Source organism: Scomber japonicus, chromosome 18 (assembly GCF_027409825.1).
Source record: "Scomber japonicus isolate fScoJap1 chromosome 18, fScoJap1.pri, whole genome shotgun sequence".
In the NCBI taxonomy this organism is placed as follows: Eukaryota; Metazoa; Chordata; class Actinopteri; order Scombriformes; family Scombridae; genus Scomber; species Scomber japonicus.
Window position 1 is genome coordinate 27680305 of NC_070595.1, and position 20086 is coordinate 27700390.

General features: G+C 45.5%; 2 protein-coding genes across 2 annotated transcripts in view; one reads left to right on the plus strand and one right to left on the minus strand.

Moving 5' to 3' along the window:
• tmem104 (transmembrane protein 104) overlaps window positions 1–20086 on the minus strand; it is a 98222-nt gene that overhangs the window by 66531 nt on the left and 11605 nt on the right. Inside the window, exons 5-8 of the mRNA XM_053338951.1 lie at window positions 18086–18179; window positions 16546–16629; window positions 3923–4022; window positions 1619–1715 (exon numbers count right to left, since the gene is read on the minus strand). Coding sequence (XP_053194926.1) covers window positions 1619–1715; window positions 3923–4022; window positions 16546–16629; window positions 18086–18179 — 375 coding nt within the window. The remainder of the gene's footprint in view (window positions 1–1618; window positions 1716–3922; window positions 4023–16545; window positions 16630–18085; window positions 18180–20086) is intronic.
• LOC128378601 (pentraxin fusion protein-like) overlaps window positions 1–20086 on the plus strand; it is a 106959-nt gene that overhangs the window by 34196 nt on the left and 52677 nt on the right. The window lies entirely within an intron of this gene.

Consider the following 20086-nt stretch of genomic DNA (forward strand, 5'->3'; position numbering starts at 1 on the left):
TTCTTTCCTTCCTCCCCCCCTCCTTCCTCCTTCCTGCCTTCCTTCTTTCCTTTCCTCCCTTACTTCCTTCCTTCCCTCCCTCCTTCCTTTCCTTCCTCCCTTCCTTCTTCCCTCCCTCCTTTCCTTTCTTCCTCCCTCCCTCCCTCTGTTCCTTCCTTCTTTCCTTCCTCCCTCCCTCCCTCCCTCCTTTCCTTCCTTCCTTCCTCCCTCCCTCTCTCTGTTCCTTCCTTCTTTCCTTTCTTCCTCCTTCCCTTCCTTCCTTCCTCCCTTTCTCCCTCCTACATTCCTTCTTTCTTTCCTTTCCTCCTTTCCTTCCTTCTTTCCTTCCTCCCTCCTTTCCTTCCTTCCTTTCTTCCTCCCTCCCTCCTTCCTCCCTTCCTTCTTCAGTTACAGCCGGGCCCATCGTCGGACCATCGTCGGACCTCAAGTACTTTTTTTCTTTTTCTTTTCTTTTTTAACAGACTGCACCAGTTTTATCACCTTTCCTCTTGTGAACAGAGGCTGTACTTGTACCTTGTTCGGCAGTCCTCGTGTATTTCAAGCTTATCTTTGTGAACAGGTAAAAAGGCGAGTGTAGGAACCAAATATTTTGATCTTTCTTTCGATGATCACTGCGTCAGATTAGGTGATCATAATCATTCATTCATGGCCAAGAGACACAGCAGATTATACATCAGATTCTGACCCAATCCAAGCTTTCCTCTCTATTGCCCGATTATTTTCTCAATTAATCAAAAATGTGAGAAAATAGTGAGAAGGAGGAAGGAAGGAAGGGAGGAAGAAGGAAGGAAAGGAGGGAGGAAGAAAGGAAAGGAGAGAGGAAGGAAGGACGGAAGGAAGGAGAGAGGAAGGAAAGACAGAAGGAAGGCAAGAAGGAAGGAAGGAAGGGAGGAAGAAGGAAGGAAAGGAAGGAGGAAGAAAGGAAAAGGGGGAGGAAGGGGGGAAGTAAGGAAGGACGGAAGGAAGGAGAGAGGAAGGAAAGACAGAAGGAAGGCAGGAAGGAGGGAAGGACAGAAAGAAGGAAGGAAGGACAGAAAGAAGGAAGGAAGGGAGGGAGGAAAAGAGGAATGGAGGAAGGAAAGAAAGGACAGAGGAAAGAAGGGAGGGAAGGAGGTAGGGAGAGGAAAGAAAGAGAGAAGGAGGGAGGAAAGGAAGGAAGGAAGGAAGGAAGGAAGGACGGAGAGAGGAAGGAAAGACAGTAGGAAGGAAGGAAGGAAGGAAGGAGAGAGAAAGGAAGGGAGGAAAGAAGGACAGAAGGAAGGAAGGACGGAAGGAAGGAAGGAAGGAAGGAAGGAAGGAAGGGAGGAAAGAAGGACAGAAGGAAGGAAGGACGGAAGGAAGGAAGGAAGGAAGGAAGGGAGGGAGGGAGGAAGGAAGGAAGGGAGGAAGGAACAGTCAAAACAGACGGGGTCATTTTAACCGGGGAGGACGACAGGAAGGAAGGAAGGAGAGAGGAAGGAAACACAGATGGAAGGAAGGACTGAAGGAAGGAAGGAAGGAATGAGAGATGAAGGAAAGACAGAAGGAAGGACTGAAGGAACGAAGGAATGAGAGATGAAGGAAAGACAGAAGGAAGGAAGGACGGAAGGAAGGAAGGAAGGAAGTAAGGAACACTTACCAGAAACACTCGGTAAGCATCTTTCCTGGTGACAGAACCCCAGCACGGATCTGTATCGTTGTACTTGACACTTCCAGCGCTGCACGAGTGGTTTCCGCTGCAGAGGAACAACAACACAGCTTTAAGATTCACCCTAACGTTCCTTCCTTCCTTATTTCCTCCCTCCTTCTCTCTTCCTTCCTCCCTCCTTCTCTCTTCCTTCCTCCGTCTTACTTTCCTTCCTTCCTTCCTTTCTTTCACATACCTTCCTTCTTTCGTTTCCTCCTTTCGTTCCTTCTTCCTCCCTCCCTCCCTCCCTTCCTTCCTTATTTCCTCCCTCCTTCTCTCTTTCTTTCCTCCCCCATACCTTCCTTCTCTCCTTCCTTCCTCCCTTCCTCTTTTCCTTTCTCCCTCCTTCCTTCCTTCTTTCTTTAATTTCTTTAATTTCCTTCCTTCTTCCTCCCTTCCTTATTTCTTCCCTCCTTCTCTCTTTCTTTCCTCCCCATACCTTCCTTCTTTCCTTCCTTCCTCCCTCCCTCCCTCCCTCCTACCTTCCTTCCTTTCTCCCTTCCTCCCTCCTTTTCTTCCCTCCCACCTACCTTCCTTCATTCCTCCCTTCCTCCCTCCTACCTTCCTTCCTTTCCTTTCTTCTTCCCTTCCTTCCTCCCTCCATTCCTTCCTTCTTTCTTTCCTTCCTCCCTCCCTCCCTCCCTCCGTTCCTTCCTTCTTCCTCCCTCCTTTCCTTCCTTGACTCGAGGACAACAGGAGGGTTAAAACAAACCACCATCTGTATAATAGTCCACTGAGCTTCACTACAATCATCTGGTTCCATTCTTCCAAGAAGTGTGAAGTTTGTGACTTTGGGTAAAGCAAAGTGTTTTTAAAGTCTCATCATCTCGCTGTTATTTAGTGCTGGAAGGTTTAGACCACAGTAGAGTAGGATTTAATATGATAAGACAGCGTCAGTGTGCTGTGCCTCTAGACAGGATGAGGTAGCTCTGCGTTGTCATAACAACAATTAGAAGAAGATAGAGTTTATATAGTGATTGAGTTTTCAACTCAAAATCAATAGTGTGATTGAACCGTTATGAATGAACTCAACAAAGCAGGACAGGAGGACGCTGGAAGGTGGCTGAATGAGATATTAAAAGTTTTTCCAAATACTTGTGGAGGGTAAAGTCAAAGTAAGGTGCTGAAAGAAGGACAGAAAGAAGGAAGGAAGGGAGGAAAGAAGGAAGGAAGGTAGGAGGGAGGGAGGGAGGGAGGAAAAGAGGAAGGGAGGAAGGAAAGAAAGAAGGACAGAGGAAAGAAGGGATGGAAGAAGATAGGGGAGAGGAAAGAAAGAGAGAAGGAGGGAGGAAAGGAAGGAAGGGAGGGAGGGAGGGAGGAAAGAAGGTAGGAAGGTAGCAGGAAGGAAGGAAGGGAGGAAGGGAGGAAGGGAGGAAAGAAAGAGAGAAGGACGGAGGAAAGAAGGAAGGAAGGAAGGACGGAAGGAAGGAAGCACAGAAAGAAGGAAGGAAGGAGAGAGGAAGAAAAGACAGAAGGAAGGAAGGAAGGAAGGAAGGAAGGAAGGACAGAAAGAAGGAAGGAAGGGAGGAAAGAAGGCAGGAAGGTAGCAGGAAGGAAGGAAGGAAGGAAGGAAGGAAGGGAGGAAGGAAAGTAAGAAGGACAGAGGAAAGAAGGGAGGGAAGAAGGTAGGAGAGAGTAAAGAAAGAGAGAAGGAGGGAGGAAAGGGAGGAAAAAAGAGAGAAAAAAAAAAGAAATGGGTTTAAAAAAAAAAATAGAAAAAAGGTCACGCAAGGTATTAAACTAAAGTTTTTTAAACTGCCTGAAACTATCAAAAACATCACTGTCACATACTTTAATTGTCACCTCCCTGAAATCATCCCACTGATACAGCGTTAAGGGGACAACGGCTATTTCTGAAGTCCAGAAACTCTGGAAGGCAAGTCTGTACCTATATGAAATATCATATCCACATCCAGACCGCCCAACAGGCTTGCAATAAAAATGTATCTGGAAGCAAATCAACATGACTCAGGTTCCTGGAGCAGCGGGAAGAGGTCAGCGGGCCTAAAGGCCTCTGTCAGCAAAGCTTTATTGTCTCACTCGTGAGTTCAGAAGGTGACAAAAGGACCCAAGTGTGTGGGCGGAGGAGCCAATGAGATGAGGACAGGCGTGCTTTGTCTTGCCAAAAATGGGAAAGCAGCAAATGTTCCAAATGTTCTTCAGGAAGGTCATCTATAAAATCCATCTCTATATAAGTTTTATTTCATAATAAAACTTCAGAATTGAACATGATAAATTAAGTATATTGGAACTTACCAGGCGACTTCCATTAATGATATAGGCACAGCTGCAGCGTAGATGGCCAGGTCTCCGTACAGATAGACTATGATGCAGATGTAAAACATATTGACGCCAACTGAAAAGACAAAAAAAAAAAAAAAAGATCCACACGTGAATAACTCATATAACTCATTATCGTCTACGGGGTTTTGTCCACAGGTGAATAAATTTGGCACATTTATGACGTAACAGGAGAGGCCACGAGGTAACGAGCAAACACATCTTTCATCTTTTATCAGCCGTCCAAACACTTCACGCTGTAAAATATTGTTAATGGACCTTGCGTGTTAAACTTTACCACTATGGTGTCATCTCTATTAATATGCACTTCCGTCCACACCTCCACTCATCCCATCCCTCCACCCCTCCACACCCCCCCCCCCCCTTTTTTTTTTCTTCCTGGGACAGCAGCGGCACATCTCATTGGTCTAATATTAATCGCTGTAATTAAAAAAGCAATCACACCATGAAGGAAGTTTTGCTCATCAGCCTTTAACCCCCCCCACCCCACCCTACCCCACCCCTCCCCTCCCCTCCCCCTCCCCCACCCGACTGGCAGGCCCGTCCCAGCTGCCTCTGCCAAGCCAGAGGATCGGGGAGCTATCAACAGCAGACAGATCATCGCAGTGCATCGAACATCCATCATGCTCTTGAATTCTCAGAAGGGGGTTCAACAGTGCAACTGGACCCATCAGCTAATTCATCACTGCCAAGGAAATTAGAGCATAGAGTCTCTTAAAAAGCAATAAAAAAAATAAAAAAAGTGACAGATTTGCAGCTTTACAGGCCATACTGATTCTTTAATGAATGAAGGGGCTGAGGAGCGCCGATGAAATAGTTAAATTAACCCTTAAACAGACAACGTGCACCAGGAGATACAAACTCTTTTAACCTTCCTGTTGTCCTCTCGGGTCCTTCCTCTGTCCTTCCTTCCTTCCTTCCTTCCTTCCTCTGTCCTTCCTTCCTCTGTCCTTCCTTCCTTCCTTCCTTCCTTCCTCAGATCTAAGTTCAGCTGTTAGGGTAAATGTTCCCTCCTTCTGTCCTTTCTTCCTTCCTTCATCTGTCCTTCCTTCCTTCCTCCCTCCTTTCCTTCCCTCCTTTCCTTCCTACCTTCCTTCCTTCCTCCCTCCTTCCTTTCCTTCCTTCTTCCTCCCTTGCTTCCCTTCCTTCCTCCTTTCCTTCCTACCTTCCTTCCTTCCTCCCTCCTTCCTTTCCTTCCTTCTTCCTCCCTTGCTTCCCTTCCTTCCTCCTTTCCTTCCTTCTTCCGTCCTTTCCTTCCTTCCTTCTTTCTTTCCTTCATTCCTTCCTTACTTGAGGTGCAAATGACATAACTAGTAAGGTCTGTTTAAGGGTTAAGTCGGGATGAAAAGCTGAAAACACGAAGAACTCGTTATCCAATAAACAGTCATTCAATTTGAGCTGATTCACAATGCAGTCAGACTCACACATCAGAGGCTTTTCCAGGCTTCATTATTACCTTTTCTTTGGCATAATGAAACTCCCGGTGAAAGAGTTGACCTGAAACTGGGATATATCACATATTTTAACTGGTGCTAAGGTGTTAAGGTTTCCCATACATTCATTTATTTGTGGCGGCCCATCGCAATAGAGCTTTGATTGTCACAAATTGATTTTCTATTTTTGGAGCTATGCAAAACGACTTCAACGACTCTGAGCTTTATACCCTGCAGTACCATCACACCATCAACAATTGAGAGGCTGAGTCGTACTATCTCCACTTAGTAAGAGTAAGAGAGAGTATGTGTTTCTGAGAAATGTAAACACTTAAAAATCAATTGTGCATCTACATCAGTTTGTAAAGCGTTGACCACACTTTGTAAAAACAAGGTGCTTTATGGTGCATTAAGGTACATCTTATAAAGTCTGAAATATGGCTTTTGTACACTGGAGCAGCAGAGCAAACACTGGCTAGTGGACTGAATATGATGCTGAAAACTGAGTTAGAGACTGGTATATGTTTTAAGGTTAACCCTCCTGTTGTCCTCGAGTTAAGGAAGGAAGGGAGGAAGGCGGGGAAAGAAGGGAGGAAAGGAAAGGAAGGAAGGATGGAAGAAATAAGGAAGGAAGGAAGGTAGGAGGGAGGGAGGGAGAAAGAAGAAGAGGTAGGGAGGAAGAAGGATAGAAAGGAGGAAGAAGGAAGGAAAGGAGGGAGGGAGGGAGGGAGGAATGAAGAAGGAAGGAAGGAATGAAGGTAGGAGAGAGGGAGGGAGGAAAGGAGGGAGAAAGGAAGGAAGGAAGGAAGGAAGGGAGGAAAGAAAGAGAGAAGGAGGGAGGGAGGAAAGGAAGGGGGATGAGGAAGGAAAGAAGCAAGGGAGGAAGGAAGGGAAGAAGGACAGAGGAAAGAAGGAAGGGAGGAAAGGAAGGGGGATGGAGGATGGATGGAAGGAAGGAAGGAAGAAAGGAACAGTCAAAACAGACGGGGTCAAGATAGCAGAAACAGGACATACTCTGCTGCCACTGTCAGTACGCGATAGGAAGGCGAGAGCACTGCATGACCACAGGGATGCAGGCCTTCATGGCACTGTAACTAATATTTCCCAATTACTCAGAGCCACAGGCAAAAAGGCTGCAAATTGGGTCTTCATGTAGGAGCCCGGCCTGTAACGCATATATCCATCACCGCATTGCTGCTGACTGACAGCAGACCTGACAGCCTCTCTGTGAGCAGCTACAGGAGGGGGAAACAACTAGAGAGAGATTCAATATTATACTTTAAATCACAACAGGGAAAGGGAGGGAGGGAGGGAGGAGAGAAGGGAGGAAGGAGGGAGGGAGGGAGGAAGGGAGGAGGGAGGGAGGGAGAGAGGGAAGAAGGAAAGAGAGGAGGGAGGGAAGAAGGAAGGAAGGAAGGAAGGAAGGGAGGATGGGAGGAAGGAAGGGAGGGAGGGAGAGAGGAAGGGAGGGAGGAAGGGAGGGAGGAAGGGAGGGAGGGAGGGAGGAAGGAAGGAGGGAGGAAGGGAGGGGAGGGAAGAAGGAAGGAGGGAGGGAGGGAGGGAAGAAGGGAGGGAGGGAGGGAGGGAGGGAGGGAGGAAGGGAGGGAGGGAGGAAGGAAGAAGGGAGGGAGGAAGGGAGGGAAGAAGGAAAGAGAGAAGGAGGGAGGGAGGGAGGAAAGGAAAAGAGGAAGGGAGGATGGAAGGAAAGAAGGACAGAGGAAAGAAGGAAGGGAGGAAGGAAAGAGAGAAGGAAAGGAAGGGGGATGGTGGAAGGAAAGAAGGAAGGGGGGAAAGAAGGAAGGGAGGAAAGAGAGAGGAAGGAAAGAAAAAGAGAAGGAGGGAGGGAGGGAGGAAAGGAAGGGAGGAAGGAAGGGAGGAAAGGAAATAAGGAAGGAAGGAAGGACAAAGGAAGGAAGGAAGGACAAAGGAAGGAAGGTAGGAGAGAGGGAGGAAAGAAGGAAGGAGGAAAGAAGGAAGGGAGGAATGAAAAAGAAGGGAAAGGAAGGGGGATGAGGAAGGAAAGAAGGAAGGAAAGGAAGGAAGGGGGGAATGACGGAAGGAAGGAAGGAAGGAAGGAAGGAAGGACAAAGGAAGGAAGGGAGAAAGGAAATGAGGAAGGGAGGAAAGAAGGAAAGAAGGACAGAGGAAAGATCCCTGTTGTGATACATTAAATCACAACAGGGAAAAAGGAAAATATGTCCTTTCACTTCCTGTTTTCTAAAAAAGTTGTCTTTGACACCTCGATGACGTAAAATCTGTCTCCTAATAAAAAGGACAAACTCGCCCTCTTTCATCATCATGGTGTTCTGTCACAAATGACTCACCAAAATGTGTCAGTCTGACACCTCTGAAAGCTCGGACGTAGAGAGAGAGAAAAAAAAACAGTCAATTTTAACTGTGAATTTCACCTCATTAACCCTTTATAGGACACTCATTGAAAGGAAGGGAGGAAGGAAGGGAGGAAAGGAAGGAAGGAAGGAAGGGAAGGAAGGGAAGGAAGGGAAGGAAGGTAGGGGGGAGGAAAGAAAGACAGAAGGAGGGAGGGAGGGAGGAAGGGAAGAAAGAAGGAAGGAAGGAAGAAGAAAGGGGGATGGAGGAAGGAAAGAAGGAAGGGAGGAGAGAAGGAGGGAGTGAGGAAGAACAGATGGAAGGAAGGAAAGGAGGGAAGTAAGGACGGAGGAAGGAAAGAAGGAAGGGAGGAGAGAAAGAGGGAGGGAGGAAGGACAGATGGAAGGAAGTAAAGGAAGGAAGGACGGAGGAAATAAGGAACGAGGGAGGGAGAAAGGAAAAGAGGAAGGGAAGAAAGAAGGCAGGGAGGAAGGAAAGGAAGGAAGGAAGGAAGGAAGGAAGGAAGGAAGGAAGGAAGGAAGGAAGGAAGGAAAGGAAGGAAGGAAAGGAAAGGAAGGAAGGAAGGAAGGAAGGAAGGATATTTTGGGATATTTACAGAAGTTACCAAATAATAAAATAATGATTTGCCCAATAAAGGGTTAACCTTCCTCTCCTTATACTCAAATTCTACTTCTTGTGGGAATGTTAAGGTGAAATTTTAATGAAGTGAAATTATAGACATCCACAAAATTAAATCTAAAAATGAGCCACACCCGCAGGCAGCAACACCATTTACAATAAGTCTCTAAAAATAAGTAAATAGGACAGCAGAGAGCGGAGAAATGACCAATTTAGGTCTGTGTGATGAAGGTAATATACCAACTTGATCATGTAAATAATTAACAATTAATTCACATCTTTTTTTCCTTTTTTTTTTTTTTGCTTAATTAATCAGTAATGGTCAATATATCTCTCTTTCTCCTCACTTCTGTGTCCCTTTCAGTTACAAGGTGCAGTTTAATTAACAAAATGTCATTCATGCTTATCTCCATTGTTCTGGGGCTGGCATAGGAAGTTGACGTACATCTTATAAAGTTCTGAAATATACCTTTGTATTTCGAGTTAAGGGAGGGAGGGAGGGAGGGAGGGAGGGAGGGAGGAAGAAGGAAGGAAAGGAGGGATAAGGAAGGAAGGAAGGTAGGGAGGGAGGAAGTGAGGGAGGGAGAAAGGAGAAGAGGAAGGGAGAAAGAAGGAAGGAAGGGAGGAAGAAGGAAGGAAAGGAGGGAGGGAGGAAGGAAGAAGGAAGGAAAGGAGAGAGGGAGGGAGGGAGGGAGAAGGAAGGAAGGTAGGAGAGAGGGAGGAAAGAAGGAAGGAGGGAGGGAGGGAGAAAGGAGAAGAGGAAGGGAGGAAGAAGGAAGGAAAAGAGGAAGAAGGAAGGAAAGGAGGGAGGGGGGAAGGAAGAAGGAAGGAAAGGAGAGAGGGAGGGAGGGAGGGAGGAAGGAAGAAGGAAGGAAGGTAGGGAGGGAGGGAGGGAAGAAGGGAGGGAGGGAGAAAGGAGAAGAGGAAGGGAGAAAGAAGGAAGGAAGGGAGGAAGAAGGAAGGAAAGGAGGGAGGGAGGAAGGAAGAAGGAAGGAAAGGAGAGAGGGAGGGAGGGAGGGAGGGAGGGAGGGAGAAGGAAGGAAGGATGAAGGAAGGAAGGTAGGAGGAAGGAAGGAAAGTAGGAAGAGAAGAAAGAGAGAGGAAGGGAGGGAGGGAGGGAGGGAGGAAGGAAAGAAGGAAGGGAAGAAAGAGAAGGAGGGAGGGAGGAAAGGAAGGGGGATGGAGGAAGGAAAGAAGGAAGGGAAGAAAGAGAGAGGAAGGAAAGAAAGAGAGAGGGAGGGAGGGAGGGAGGAAGGAAAGAAGGAAGGGAAGAAAGAGAGAAGGAGGGAGGGAGGGAGGAAGGAAAGAAGGAAGGGAAGAAAGAGAGAAGGAGGGAGGGAGGGAGTTTATCAAGTAATTAACTCATCCTCTCTGCTGTACTTTCATTTCTTGTTTAAGCTTTGGAGGATTTATTTTCTGTAGGCTCTGAACCAGGAACGAGCTTCCTGTGGAAATGTGAGCTACTCTTTGCTCTACAGTTGTAGAAACACTTCGGTCCATCATGAAACAGAGCAAGAGGTCTGAGGAAGTTATTAGTTACAGCAAGACTTTCTTGGTTTCATTTTAAGAAACAAATTAAGCTTTCATGTAGCAAGCTTTTTTTTTTTCCTGGACTAAACTTGTGATATTGATCTGTTGGGTTGGGTACAGCCAGCTATTATAACATACCCCCCGGAAATTAAAGTGCATCCTTTACAAAGCTGACACAGGAAGCTATTGAAACAGTGGGTTATGGAAAATGATTGGGCTGCAAGCCGAGGCAAACATGTTCATTTATCTTCTCAGAGGCACCGACTGGTTTTCATTTTCCCAGTGTTCTCAATGCACAAGAATGACATTTAAGAAAAAGTATTAAAAATGGATGTGCACATGTTTGGTCCAGGTTAGAGCCGAGTAAATTAGTATTCGTCACCATGGTCCTCCGTGTGTCAGGGGAAGGAACGGCTCACGTTGAAGAAACAATTCTGCTGTTTGCACGGCAACCATGCTAAGAAAAGGAGGAAAGAAGGAAGGAGGGAGGGAGGGAGGGGGGGAGAAAGGAAAAGAGGAATGGAAGGAAGGAAAGAAGGAAAGGAGGAAAGAGTGAGGAAGGAAAGAAAGAGAGAAGGAGGGAGGAAGGAAGGAAGGAAGGAAGGAAGGTAGGAGAGAGGGAGGGAGGAAAGGAAGGGGGATGAGGAAGGAAAGAAGGAAGGGAGGAAAGAGTGAGGAAGGAAAGAAAGAGAGAAGGAAGGAGGAAGGAAGGAAGGAAGGAAGGAAGGAAGGAAGGAAGGAAGGAAGGTAGGAGAGAGGGAGGGAGGAAAGGAGGGAGAAAGGAAGGAAGGAAGGAAGGAAGGAAGGAAAGAGAGAGGAAGGAAAGAAAAAGAGAAGGAGGGAGGGAGGGAGGGAGGGAGGGAGGGATGGACGGAGGGAGGAAAAGAGGAAGGGAGGAAGTAAGGAAAGAAGGAAGGGAGGAAGGGAGGAAGTAAGGAAAGAAGGAAGGGAGGAAGGAAAGAGAGAAGGAGGGAGGAAACAATTCTGCTGTTTGCACAGCGGCCATGCTAACCACCACATTGTATCACAGAGGTAAGAAATGCTGAGACAAGATGCTGATGCAAGGACAGCACTCTAGATAGTCTCTCTCTCTCTCTCTCTCTCTCTCTCTTTGTGACTTTAGCCAAAGTCGTCTTCTAATCAACTTTCAAATCATCAATGTGAAGGTTAGAGTAACACCTTTCCACAGTGGTGCAGATAAACCAGCCCCCCATCAACATTCCTGTCAGAGGCTGCAGGTCAGGCTGATACGATACCCATGGCCTTATTCCAAGCCTGCCTTACCACTGCTGCTGCTGCCATGTCAATTCGGCTCAGGTGGAAGTCAAATGCCCTCTAAGAGAGCCTCTTCAACAGCAGGAGAGATGTCTGTTAATTGCCAGCAAACGTGCAGAGAGAGAGAAGGTAACATGTGCAGTCATGCCTACAGTTTATTCTCTGTGAGGACTGAGGAGGTGGCGTTGAAACTGTTTTTAATGTCCTGGAACTTCGGCGAGGCTTAATGGACTTGTTTGCACTCTTCCTTGTTATTTAGCTCCCCGGTCGTCGGTCGTCAGTCGTCAGTGAATAACACATGAAGACAGCGCTGAATACAAATGTCAGCACAGACTGTGGTTTGCTCTATTGTTGATTTTGCTCTGCTTTCCAAGAAACACACAACTACTAATTATCAGATGTCAACAACTGTCTCCTCACACCCGTAATCATTTGCAATTTAGGGCTGTTTAGGAGTTGCTTTGGACTGAAGTGTCACTTATAATAAACCGCACAAAAGCAATTCTCCTGGAAGATGACTGATAAGTTTTATTTTTAATTATTTAAATTTTTAATACTCTAGAATCGAAATATTTGTGTTAATTAATTAGATTTACATATTTTTGAATTAATTATCATTAGCCCAAGCATACAGAGGTCCTCCAGAGTCAAGTTTTTCTTTTTATTATTATTAGTGTTTGTACTTGGCACTGTACTGACACTAACTAAAAATCACCCATTAAGCCCAACAATAAATGCTGTCATGATAAACGACTCTCCAAGAAAAGTAAAGTCACTGCGGACTAAGAAAATATTTAGAAAGATTAAAAGGAAGAGATTAATCTGAATAATGGCTTTGCAGGGCTGCAACTGATGAGTATTGTTATCGTTTAACTTTCTCTGTTAATCTATATGAATCTTTCAGTCTGAAAAATGTCCTTAATAGTTTCCCAAAGCCCGAGATTACATCTTCAAATGTCTTGTTTTATCTGACCAACGATGCAAAATCCCAAGAGATCCAATCAAATATCGTATATTTGCTAAGTACTGCTCCTAGTACTTAAGCTGTGTTAAATGCAGAGACTGAATTTCACTGTGCAACTGTATCTGTGACAAATAAAAGTACCTTTACTTTTATTACATTCAATAAGCTAAACTTCTTCCCCGGAGTTGTCTGTGCTTTCTGGTCTCACAGGTAATCTGGGCCTGGAGACGTCCGGATGACAGATTCCAGTCCCGGACCTTCTAGCTTCATTGTTGATTTTCATTGTGCTTCTCTCCACTATCCTTCCTTTCTCTCCTCTCCTCTCTTCTCTTCTCCTCTCCTCTCCTCTCCTTCCTTTCTCTCCTCTCCTCTCCTTCCTCTCTCTCCTCTCTTCTCCTCTCCTCTCCTTCCTCCTCTCTCTCCTCTCCCCTCCTTCCTCTCTCTCCTCTCTACCCCAACCGGTTGAGGCACTCTCCCACTCTGAATCTGGTAGGAAAGGAGGAAAGGAGGAAAGGAAAAAAGGGAGGGAGGGAGGGAGGGAGGGAGGAAGGAAGGTAGGAAAGGAAAGAATGAGGAAGAAAGGAAGGAAGGAAGGAAAGGAGGGAAGAAGGAAGGGAGGAAGGAAAGACGGCAGAAAGAGGAAGGAAGGAGGGAGGGAGGGAGGGAGAAAGGAAAAGAGGAGGAGAGGAATAAAGGAAAGATATCTCTATCTCTAAAAATATCTCCTCCACAGTCGCCATGTTTGTTTTTGAGTTTCTTGTTGTTTCATAAACGTTTGACTCTGTGCTGCCCCCTGGTGGATGTATTGACTCTGCGCTGCCCCCTGGTGGATGTATTGACTCGGTGCTGCCCCCCTGGTGGATGTATTGACTCTGTGCTGCCCCCTGGTGGATGTATTGACTCTGTGCTGCCCCCTGGTGGATGTATTGACTCTGCGCTGCCCCCTGGTGGATGTATTGACTCTGCGCTGCCCCCTGGTGGATGTATTGACTCTGCGCTGCCCCCTGGTGGATGTATTGACTCGGCGCTGCCCCCTGGTTGATGTATTGACTCTGTGCTGCCCCCTGGTGGATGTATTGACTCTGTGCTGCCCCCTGGTGGATGTATTGACTCTGTGCTGCCCCCTGGTGGACGTATTGACTCTGTGCTGCCCCCTGGTGGACGTATTGACTCGGTGCTGCCCCCTGGTGGATGTATTGACTCCGGGCTGCCCCCTGGTGGATGTATTGACTCTGTGCTGCCCCCTGGTGGATGTATTGACTCGGCGCTGCCCCCTGGTTGATGTATTGACTCTGTGCTGCCCCCTGGTGGATGTATTGGTTAACATCCATGCCAACGTAAAGGACGCATGGAAGTATGTGAGCAGTGAAGCTAACATCGTTTAAAAAAAGGACGTATACAGTTTCGTACGTACGTTGAGCATAAATGGGCCTTTATAGATTTTTAAAACACAATCCAAGGGTCCTGTTTAAAACCACTGACCAGCTTGTAAACTCTGCCGGTTCTGTATCTGCCTCCTTCTCAGTTTGTCTTCCTTTGTAGATAAAAATCAATAACATTCAATCAGACTTTAACAATGCTACTGTTTGCTCTGATTCATCAGTCCACTGTCCTATTCTCTCTTGTCTGATTTCTCACCTATCTCTCTGCACAATCTCATTGACACTGTATCCCATATGCGTCTGTCCTCTTGCCCCTTAGATGTAATACCCCCCCCCCCCCCCCAAATTCCTTAAAGAGGTCCAGCCTACCCTGAGTCCATGCCTACTCTCCATTATTAATCTCTCTCTCACCTCTGGCTGTGTTCCAGTTGGTTTTAAGATGGCAAACATCCAACCCATTTTTAAAAAAAATCTTGCCCTTGATCCAACCCAACCAAATAACTACAAACTACCATTCATCTCCAAAAATTCTTAAAAGAAATAAAATCATTGCACAGTAGCTTCTTGGGGGGTCATTGAAGGACACAATATTGTCAATAAATTCCAACCTGGTTTCTACCACCAATATAGTACAGAACAGCACTACTAAGAGTGACAACATCTGCAAGCACACTGACAATGGCAAAAGAAATTATATTCATATTCGGGCAATTCAGAGTATGACCTCATAATTTCAGACTTGAAGCTTTCAGAGAGCAGAGAGAGTGAATCCTTGAGTTTTTACGCTTCTTGTTGATGGAGGAAAAAATATTTACAATCACAAGCTTTCAATGAATTATATTAAATGTGAATAAACTGTATTTTTTGAATGGTGGGTTTTTGAATTTCTTTATATTTTTTGGGGGGGCTTTTTGCCTTTAATGGACAGGTTAGTAGAGATAGACAGGAAACAGGAGGCACAGAGGGGGGCAATGACACGCAGGATAGGACCGCTCGGTGCGGGCGGGCACCGACCGCCAGGTGTTTGAATTTTTGAATAAATATCTGGGTCTCATGAGGATAAATCATCAAATATCTGGCTAAAAGAAGAATTTTTTAGGTGTTTTTTTCTTCTCTCAATTGTAAAAACAGGTCAAATTAGATCCTCAACAGTATCGGTCACTCAATTGCCTTTAGCTTGATTCAGATGGAACCAAGTTTCTTCATATTGGTCCTAATAAGTGTGTCTCTGAAGTGAAATCCTGTATCCGCCCTCTGGCCTTGAATGTTAAACCCTCCTCGAGAAACTTGGGTGTAATCTTTGACCATAATCTGATCTTTGACCACACACATAAACAAGCTGGTCTCCAGAAAATCAAATTAAAAAATTAAATCAATGCTATCAAACCGAGCCCGTTCATACATGTCCGAACTTTTGGATCTTTACTCCAGACTTCTAGACTCACTCAGATCTTCCAACCAAGGTCTCTTCTTCATACTCTGTCTGCAAATCCAGGGGTGAGTAAGTGCCTCATTCCTCTGTGTTCGATCAGCTGAGTCTGTAAATTTCTTTTAAAAAACTTAAACTCAAAACACATCTCTACCAATTCACCTTCCCTGCAAAAAGGGCTGTATTTCTTTTTGTTCTGTGTATATCTGAGCATGTGTTTATATTTGTATCTGTACCCTAATCTTACTAAATGTCTTGTCAGATTTGTATTTTTTTCCTATTAATTCATTAATTTCATAGGTCCTAATTTAAAAACCCATTTTATTTAAGTTCTTGTCCAGCTACTTGCATTCAGGCCACATCTAAAACATGACAACCGTGTCCTTAAAAATAAGGTTCTGTACAAATACAAGTATATATTTCTGTTTCATTTCATTACTCATCTCACTCACAGAAAGAATGCAAGAATATTGTGGATAGCAGGCAGAAACTGAGCAAGTCGGTGCTGTCAGAACAGACAAAAGGGTTGCCTTTCCCCTTTCCTCATTCACCATGTGCTGGGACTCGTGCCTATCTAATTCACTTCTGATTAGAGTCCCTGGGCAGCCTTCCCATAGCATGGGGAGAGAGAGAACAGGACAGAAAACTAATTTCCTTATTACCAATCGATACCTCCACGTGTCTCACCTGCACACACCGTTTCATGCTAGGAAAGGTCATCAGCAAAGATTTTTTTTAGCACTTCACCTTTAACAGGCAGGACAGTCGAGCTGAGTGACAAGAGGCTGAATGGATGGCAGCACACTGCAGCTTTAACAGCGTGAGCTGCATGACGGCATGCATGACTGCCTTCACACGTGTGGGTGTGAACATGCGCCCAGTCGATGTGTGCTCTGCTGTGAGTGCATGTGTGCCAAGTGCTCCACCTAGTGTTGATAAGCTGAAAGCCAAAACATGTCAGCACAGATGATGTTGTCAGAGCTTTGACCTTTTGTTGTTCCTTTATTCCTGCGACAACAGAGACGCTGCAAACTGACAACAGGGATTCTGCGGACTGTTGAGTCGCTCACATCTGGTAAAGAGAAGCCAGTCAGCGTAACGCAAGCACACATGAGGAGGGAGGACACGAGGAGATGTGAACACGCCCGGGATAATGTTGCTGATATGAATGAAGAATGTAAAGCGCCAAGGTTTTTTCTGTCTCCGGTTCAAGGAGAGCGGGATTCTGCTTTCAATTTGCAATAACAAGTTAGCAGAAGGTTCATTAGCTCCTGAATCGCTCAGGTAGAAGCCTTGAAACCTCCACCCACACACATGCACAGCAGGGAGATTAACAGCCTTGATGGGGTCTCAAACAGGTAATTACAACCAAAGGCAATTTATCCATTTATAATTATATCCAATTAGAGATCCAGTAGCCTTCCTTTGTGACTGTGAGGATTGCACATGAAAAGTGTTAAAAAAAAATTTAAAAAATCATCCCACACAACCTTCACTGCTCCTTCATAAATGTTATATGTGGCTATTCAAGAGGGTGTCTGCAGTTAATTGAATCATGGGCTATGAGTGCAGTAGCTTGAGGCCAGGAGAACATTTACCTTTGTTGAAGAACATGGAAGCCATCTGACCCATCTCAACCCGCTCGATAATGTCGAAATGATCGACGTGACCTCCTGATCTCTCTGTGAACATATAAAACATAAAACATAAAAATGCCATCTAATGTAAATACACAGCGGAGGTGGTTAAATGTCAGAGAGAAGTTAGATTGTTTTTTTATGACATAAAATGGGTTAATAACTGGCTCATTACAGTTTACTGCTCACTGTTGTTCAGGTTCAACGGTTAAATCCAAGTAGCATCAAAGCACTGTTCACATTTTATATGTCAAAATTAAAATATTACAGTGTGATTATCTTTACCTTAGCATTCAATATTATCTCAGTAATATCCACACCAATACCAGCAAAACACCTTCCTGCCCCTCAACTAATCAATTAACCGCTAGTAACTACTTCCTGTTCACAAATGTTTGGATTCAACGGTTAAACCAAAGAGACTTGGGAGAGAATTTCATGTGCAGAGCTAAAATTTCTCCCATCTTCAGAGATAAACCTTTCCCAAAAGACAGCAGCATCAGACTGTCCCCTTGTGTCAGATCATCAGTATGTTAACATTTCCTGACAAGAACCTCTAAAGGCCTTGTGAATTATGACTTATGTCTGGAAGAGTTAAAGCTGCAGTTGGTAAGTCTTATAAAAGTAACTTTTTGTCATATTTGCTAAGACTGTCACTATGTAAAGACAGCATTACATGAAACTAGTAATCTGTAAAATAAATAAACAGGCTCATTTAGCCCCGCCTACTGCTCCTACTGCAAACTGCCAGAATCCACCGCGACCGGAAAAAAGACCCAATCAGAGCCAGGATTGTGTCTGATGAAGTGTCTGACAGCTGTCGATCACTGCTCACGCACACAGGCCCCTCCCCATTCCTCATCACAGGCCCCTCCCCCTTCCTCCTCACAGGCCCCTCCCCCTTCCTCCTCAGCTCAGGTCAAGCTCATATCTCCGAGTTTCTAGGTAAGGTATAGCCATGTGAAAGTGACTGTAAAGCGTTTTATATCTAGCTGTGTGGAGTGTAGTTCATGTATTACCGATCGCGTGCACGTGGTCGCGCGCACGTCAGCCTCCTCTGGGGGAGGGACTTTGGAGGCAGGGCAGGAATGCAGCGGAGAGGGAGGGGGAGGGATCTGAAAGTTGTACTTCTTCAAATTTGATGCTAAGTCCTCTCTGTCCTCAAAGTTACCAACTGCAGCTTTAGGGTGAAAGTATTGTTACCCCTAAAGGAGGAGCTTGAGGTGGATGATTGGCTCCCCAAAGCGTCTTACTCAGAAACAGAAGACCACTGCTCACATCCTGTCTCCTATCAAAAGCTGACACTGACTGACAATGTTTTTCTAACCATAACCAAGTAGTTTCTGTCCCTCGAAAAAGGTCGTATGAATATTGTTGTGACAATAATTTTGGCGGTAAGCGTTAGATCAGCAAACACACATATGAATCCTTTTAGTAGATGATAGCACACGACCTGTACGAATGATAATAATACAAACTATAATAAGAGAACGATACTCACGGACAGACAAGATGGGCTTCGTCTCCGGCTCTGATCGGCCCCTGCCCATGACATCATCATCCGAATACTCTGAGGTGGAATCACTGTCATCGACCTGCGAGAAGACGACGACATAAGTGAGCGAAGCCTTATTTTTTAGTTGTCTATTTCCTCAATTTCCCAACATAAGCACGAGTCAGTTTACAAGCTATTAACACAGTGTTTATTTGCTCTGTACGTGACACGCGTAGGGGAGGGGAAACATCTGGAAATTACTAGCAACAGCTGGGAGGTGCTACGGAGAACAGAGGACTTCACAATTCACACACCAATCACAGGACCACACATATCATTTCACAAATTCTCTGCAAATGAATGTCAATTAGCTGTCAATGATAGTCAACTCTGTGAGTGTCATCAGCTGAATTAAGAAGTGACACGCTGGCTGGGATGCAGGGACGGAGCGGAAATTAGGTGTGACAGGAGCTAATGGCTCTGACAAACAACAAGTAAGCGACAGCAAACATGTGCAAGCCGACAAAATAACAGATTAACGTGTTCGTCTACGGATGAGATGATTGTTCGTGCCTCAACGCTGCGGCTAACGTTCGTGGATAGTTTACAACACAGCTGAAGGAAAAAAACAGTTGTCATAGTTTCCTTTAACCCTCCTGTTGTCCTCAGGTCAAGGAAGGATAGAAGGAAGGAAGGAAAGGAGTGAGGAAGTAAGGAGAGAAGGAAGGAAAGGAGTAAGGACGAAAAGAGGAAGGAATTTCGGAGAGAAGGAAGGGACGAAGGAAGGAAGGAGTAAGGAGAGAGGGAAGGAAGGAAGAGAAGGAGTGAGGACGAAAAAAGGAAGGAAGGAGTAAGGAGAGAGGGAAGGAAGGAAGAGAAGGAGTGAGGACGAAAAAAGGAAGGAAGGAGTAAGGACGAAAAGAGGAAGGAATTTCGGAGAGAAGGAAGGGACGAAGGAAGGAAGGAGTAAGGAGAGAGGGATGGGAGGAAGAAAAGGAGTGAAGACGAAAAGAGGAAGGAAGGAAGGAGTAAGGAGAGAAGGAAGGAAGGAAGGAAGAAAGAAAAGGAGTGAGGATGAAAAGAGGAAGGAAGGAAGGAAAGAAAGAAAGGAGTAAGGAGGGATGGAGGGAGGAAGGAAGTATGGAAGGAGAAGGGAGCAAAGAAAGAGGGGAGGAGGGGAAGGAAGGAAAAACTAAAGAAAGAGGGAGGAAGGAAAGAAGGAAAAGTCAAAAAAGAGACGGGGTCAATTTGACCCGGGAGGACGACAGGAGGGTTAATTCCTAACAAGGGAAATGATATTTAACTCAACATTAATAGGAAGGTTCCCACTAATTACAGGTGAAATGGAGACACGGTTTAATTAGTCCACTTACAATTAATTAATTGACCCGTCTGTTTTGACTGTTCCTTCCTTCCTCCCTTCCTTCCATCCATCTGTGCTTCCTTCCTTCCATCTGTGCTTTCTCTTCTCCCTTTCTTCCTCCCTTCTGTCCTTCCTCCCCCCTACCTTCCTCTCTTTCTTCTTCTCTCCTTCTTTCCTCCCTCCCTCCTACCTTCTTTCCTTCCTTACTTCTTTCTTTCCTTCCTTCCTTCCTTCCTTCCTTCCTTCCTTCCTTCCTGTCCTTCTTTCCTTCCATCTATCCTTCCTTCCTTCCTTCCATCTGTCCTTCCTTCCTTTCTTTCTTCTGTCCTTCCTTCCTACCTTCCTTCCTTCTGTCTGTCTGTCTGTCCGTCCTTCCTTTTGCCTGTCTTTATTTCCTTCCTTCCTTCCTTCCTTCCTTCCTTCTGTCTGTCTGTCTGTCCGTCCTTCCTTTTGCCTGTCTTCCCTTCCTTCCTTCCTTCCTTTTATGAGAGAGTGGACATTGATACAGTCCACTTGCAATCTTCTTAAACATCCAGCAGAGGGCGGTAACATCGGTGCAGTCAAACATCACTCATGTTGCCGCAGATGAAACACAATCAGTTACTGTGTGTGACATTTCAGACAAATTACAGTCAGACACAAAG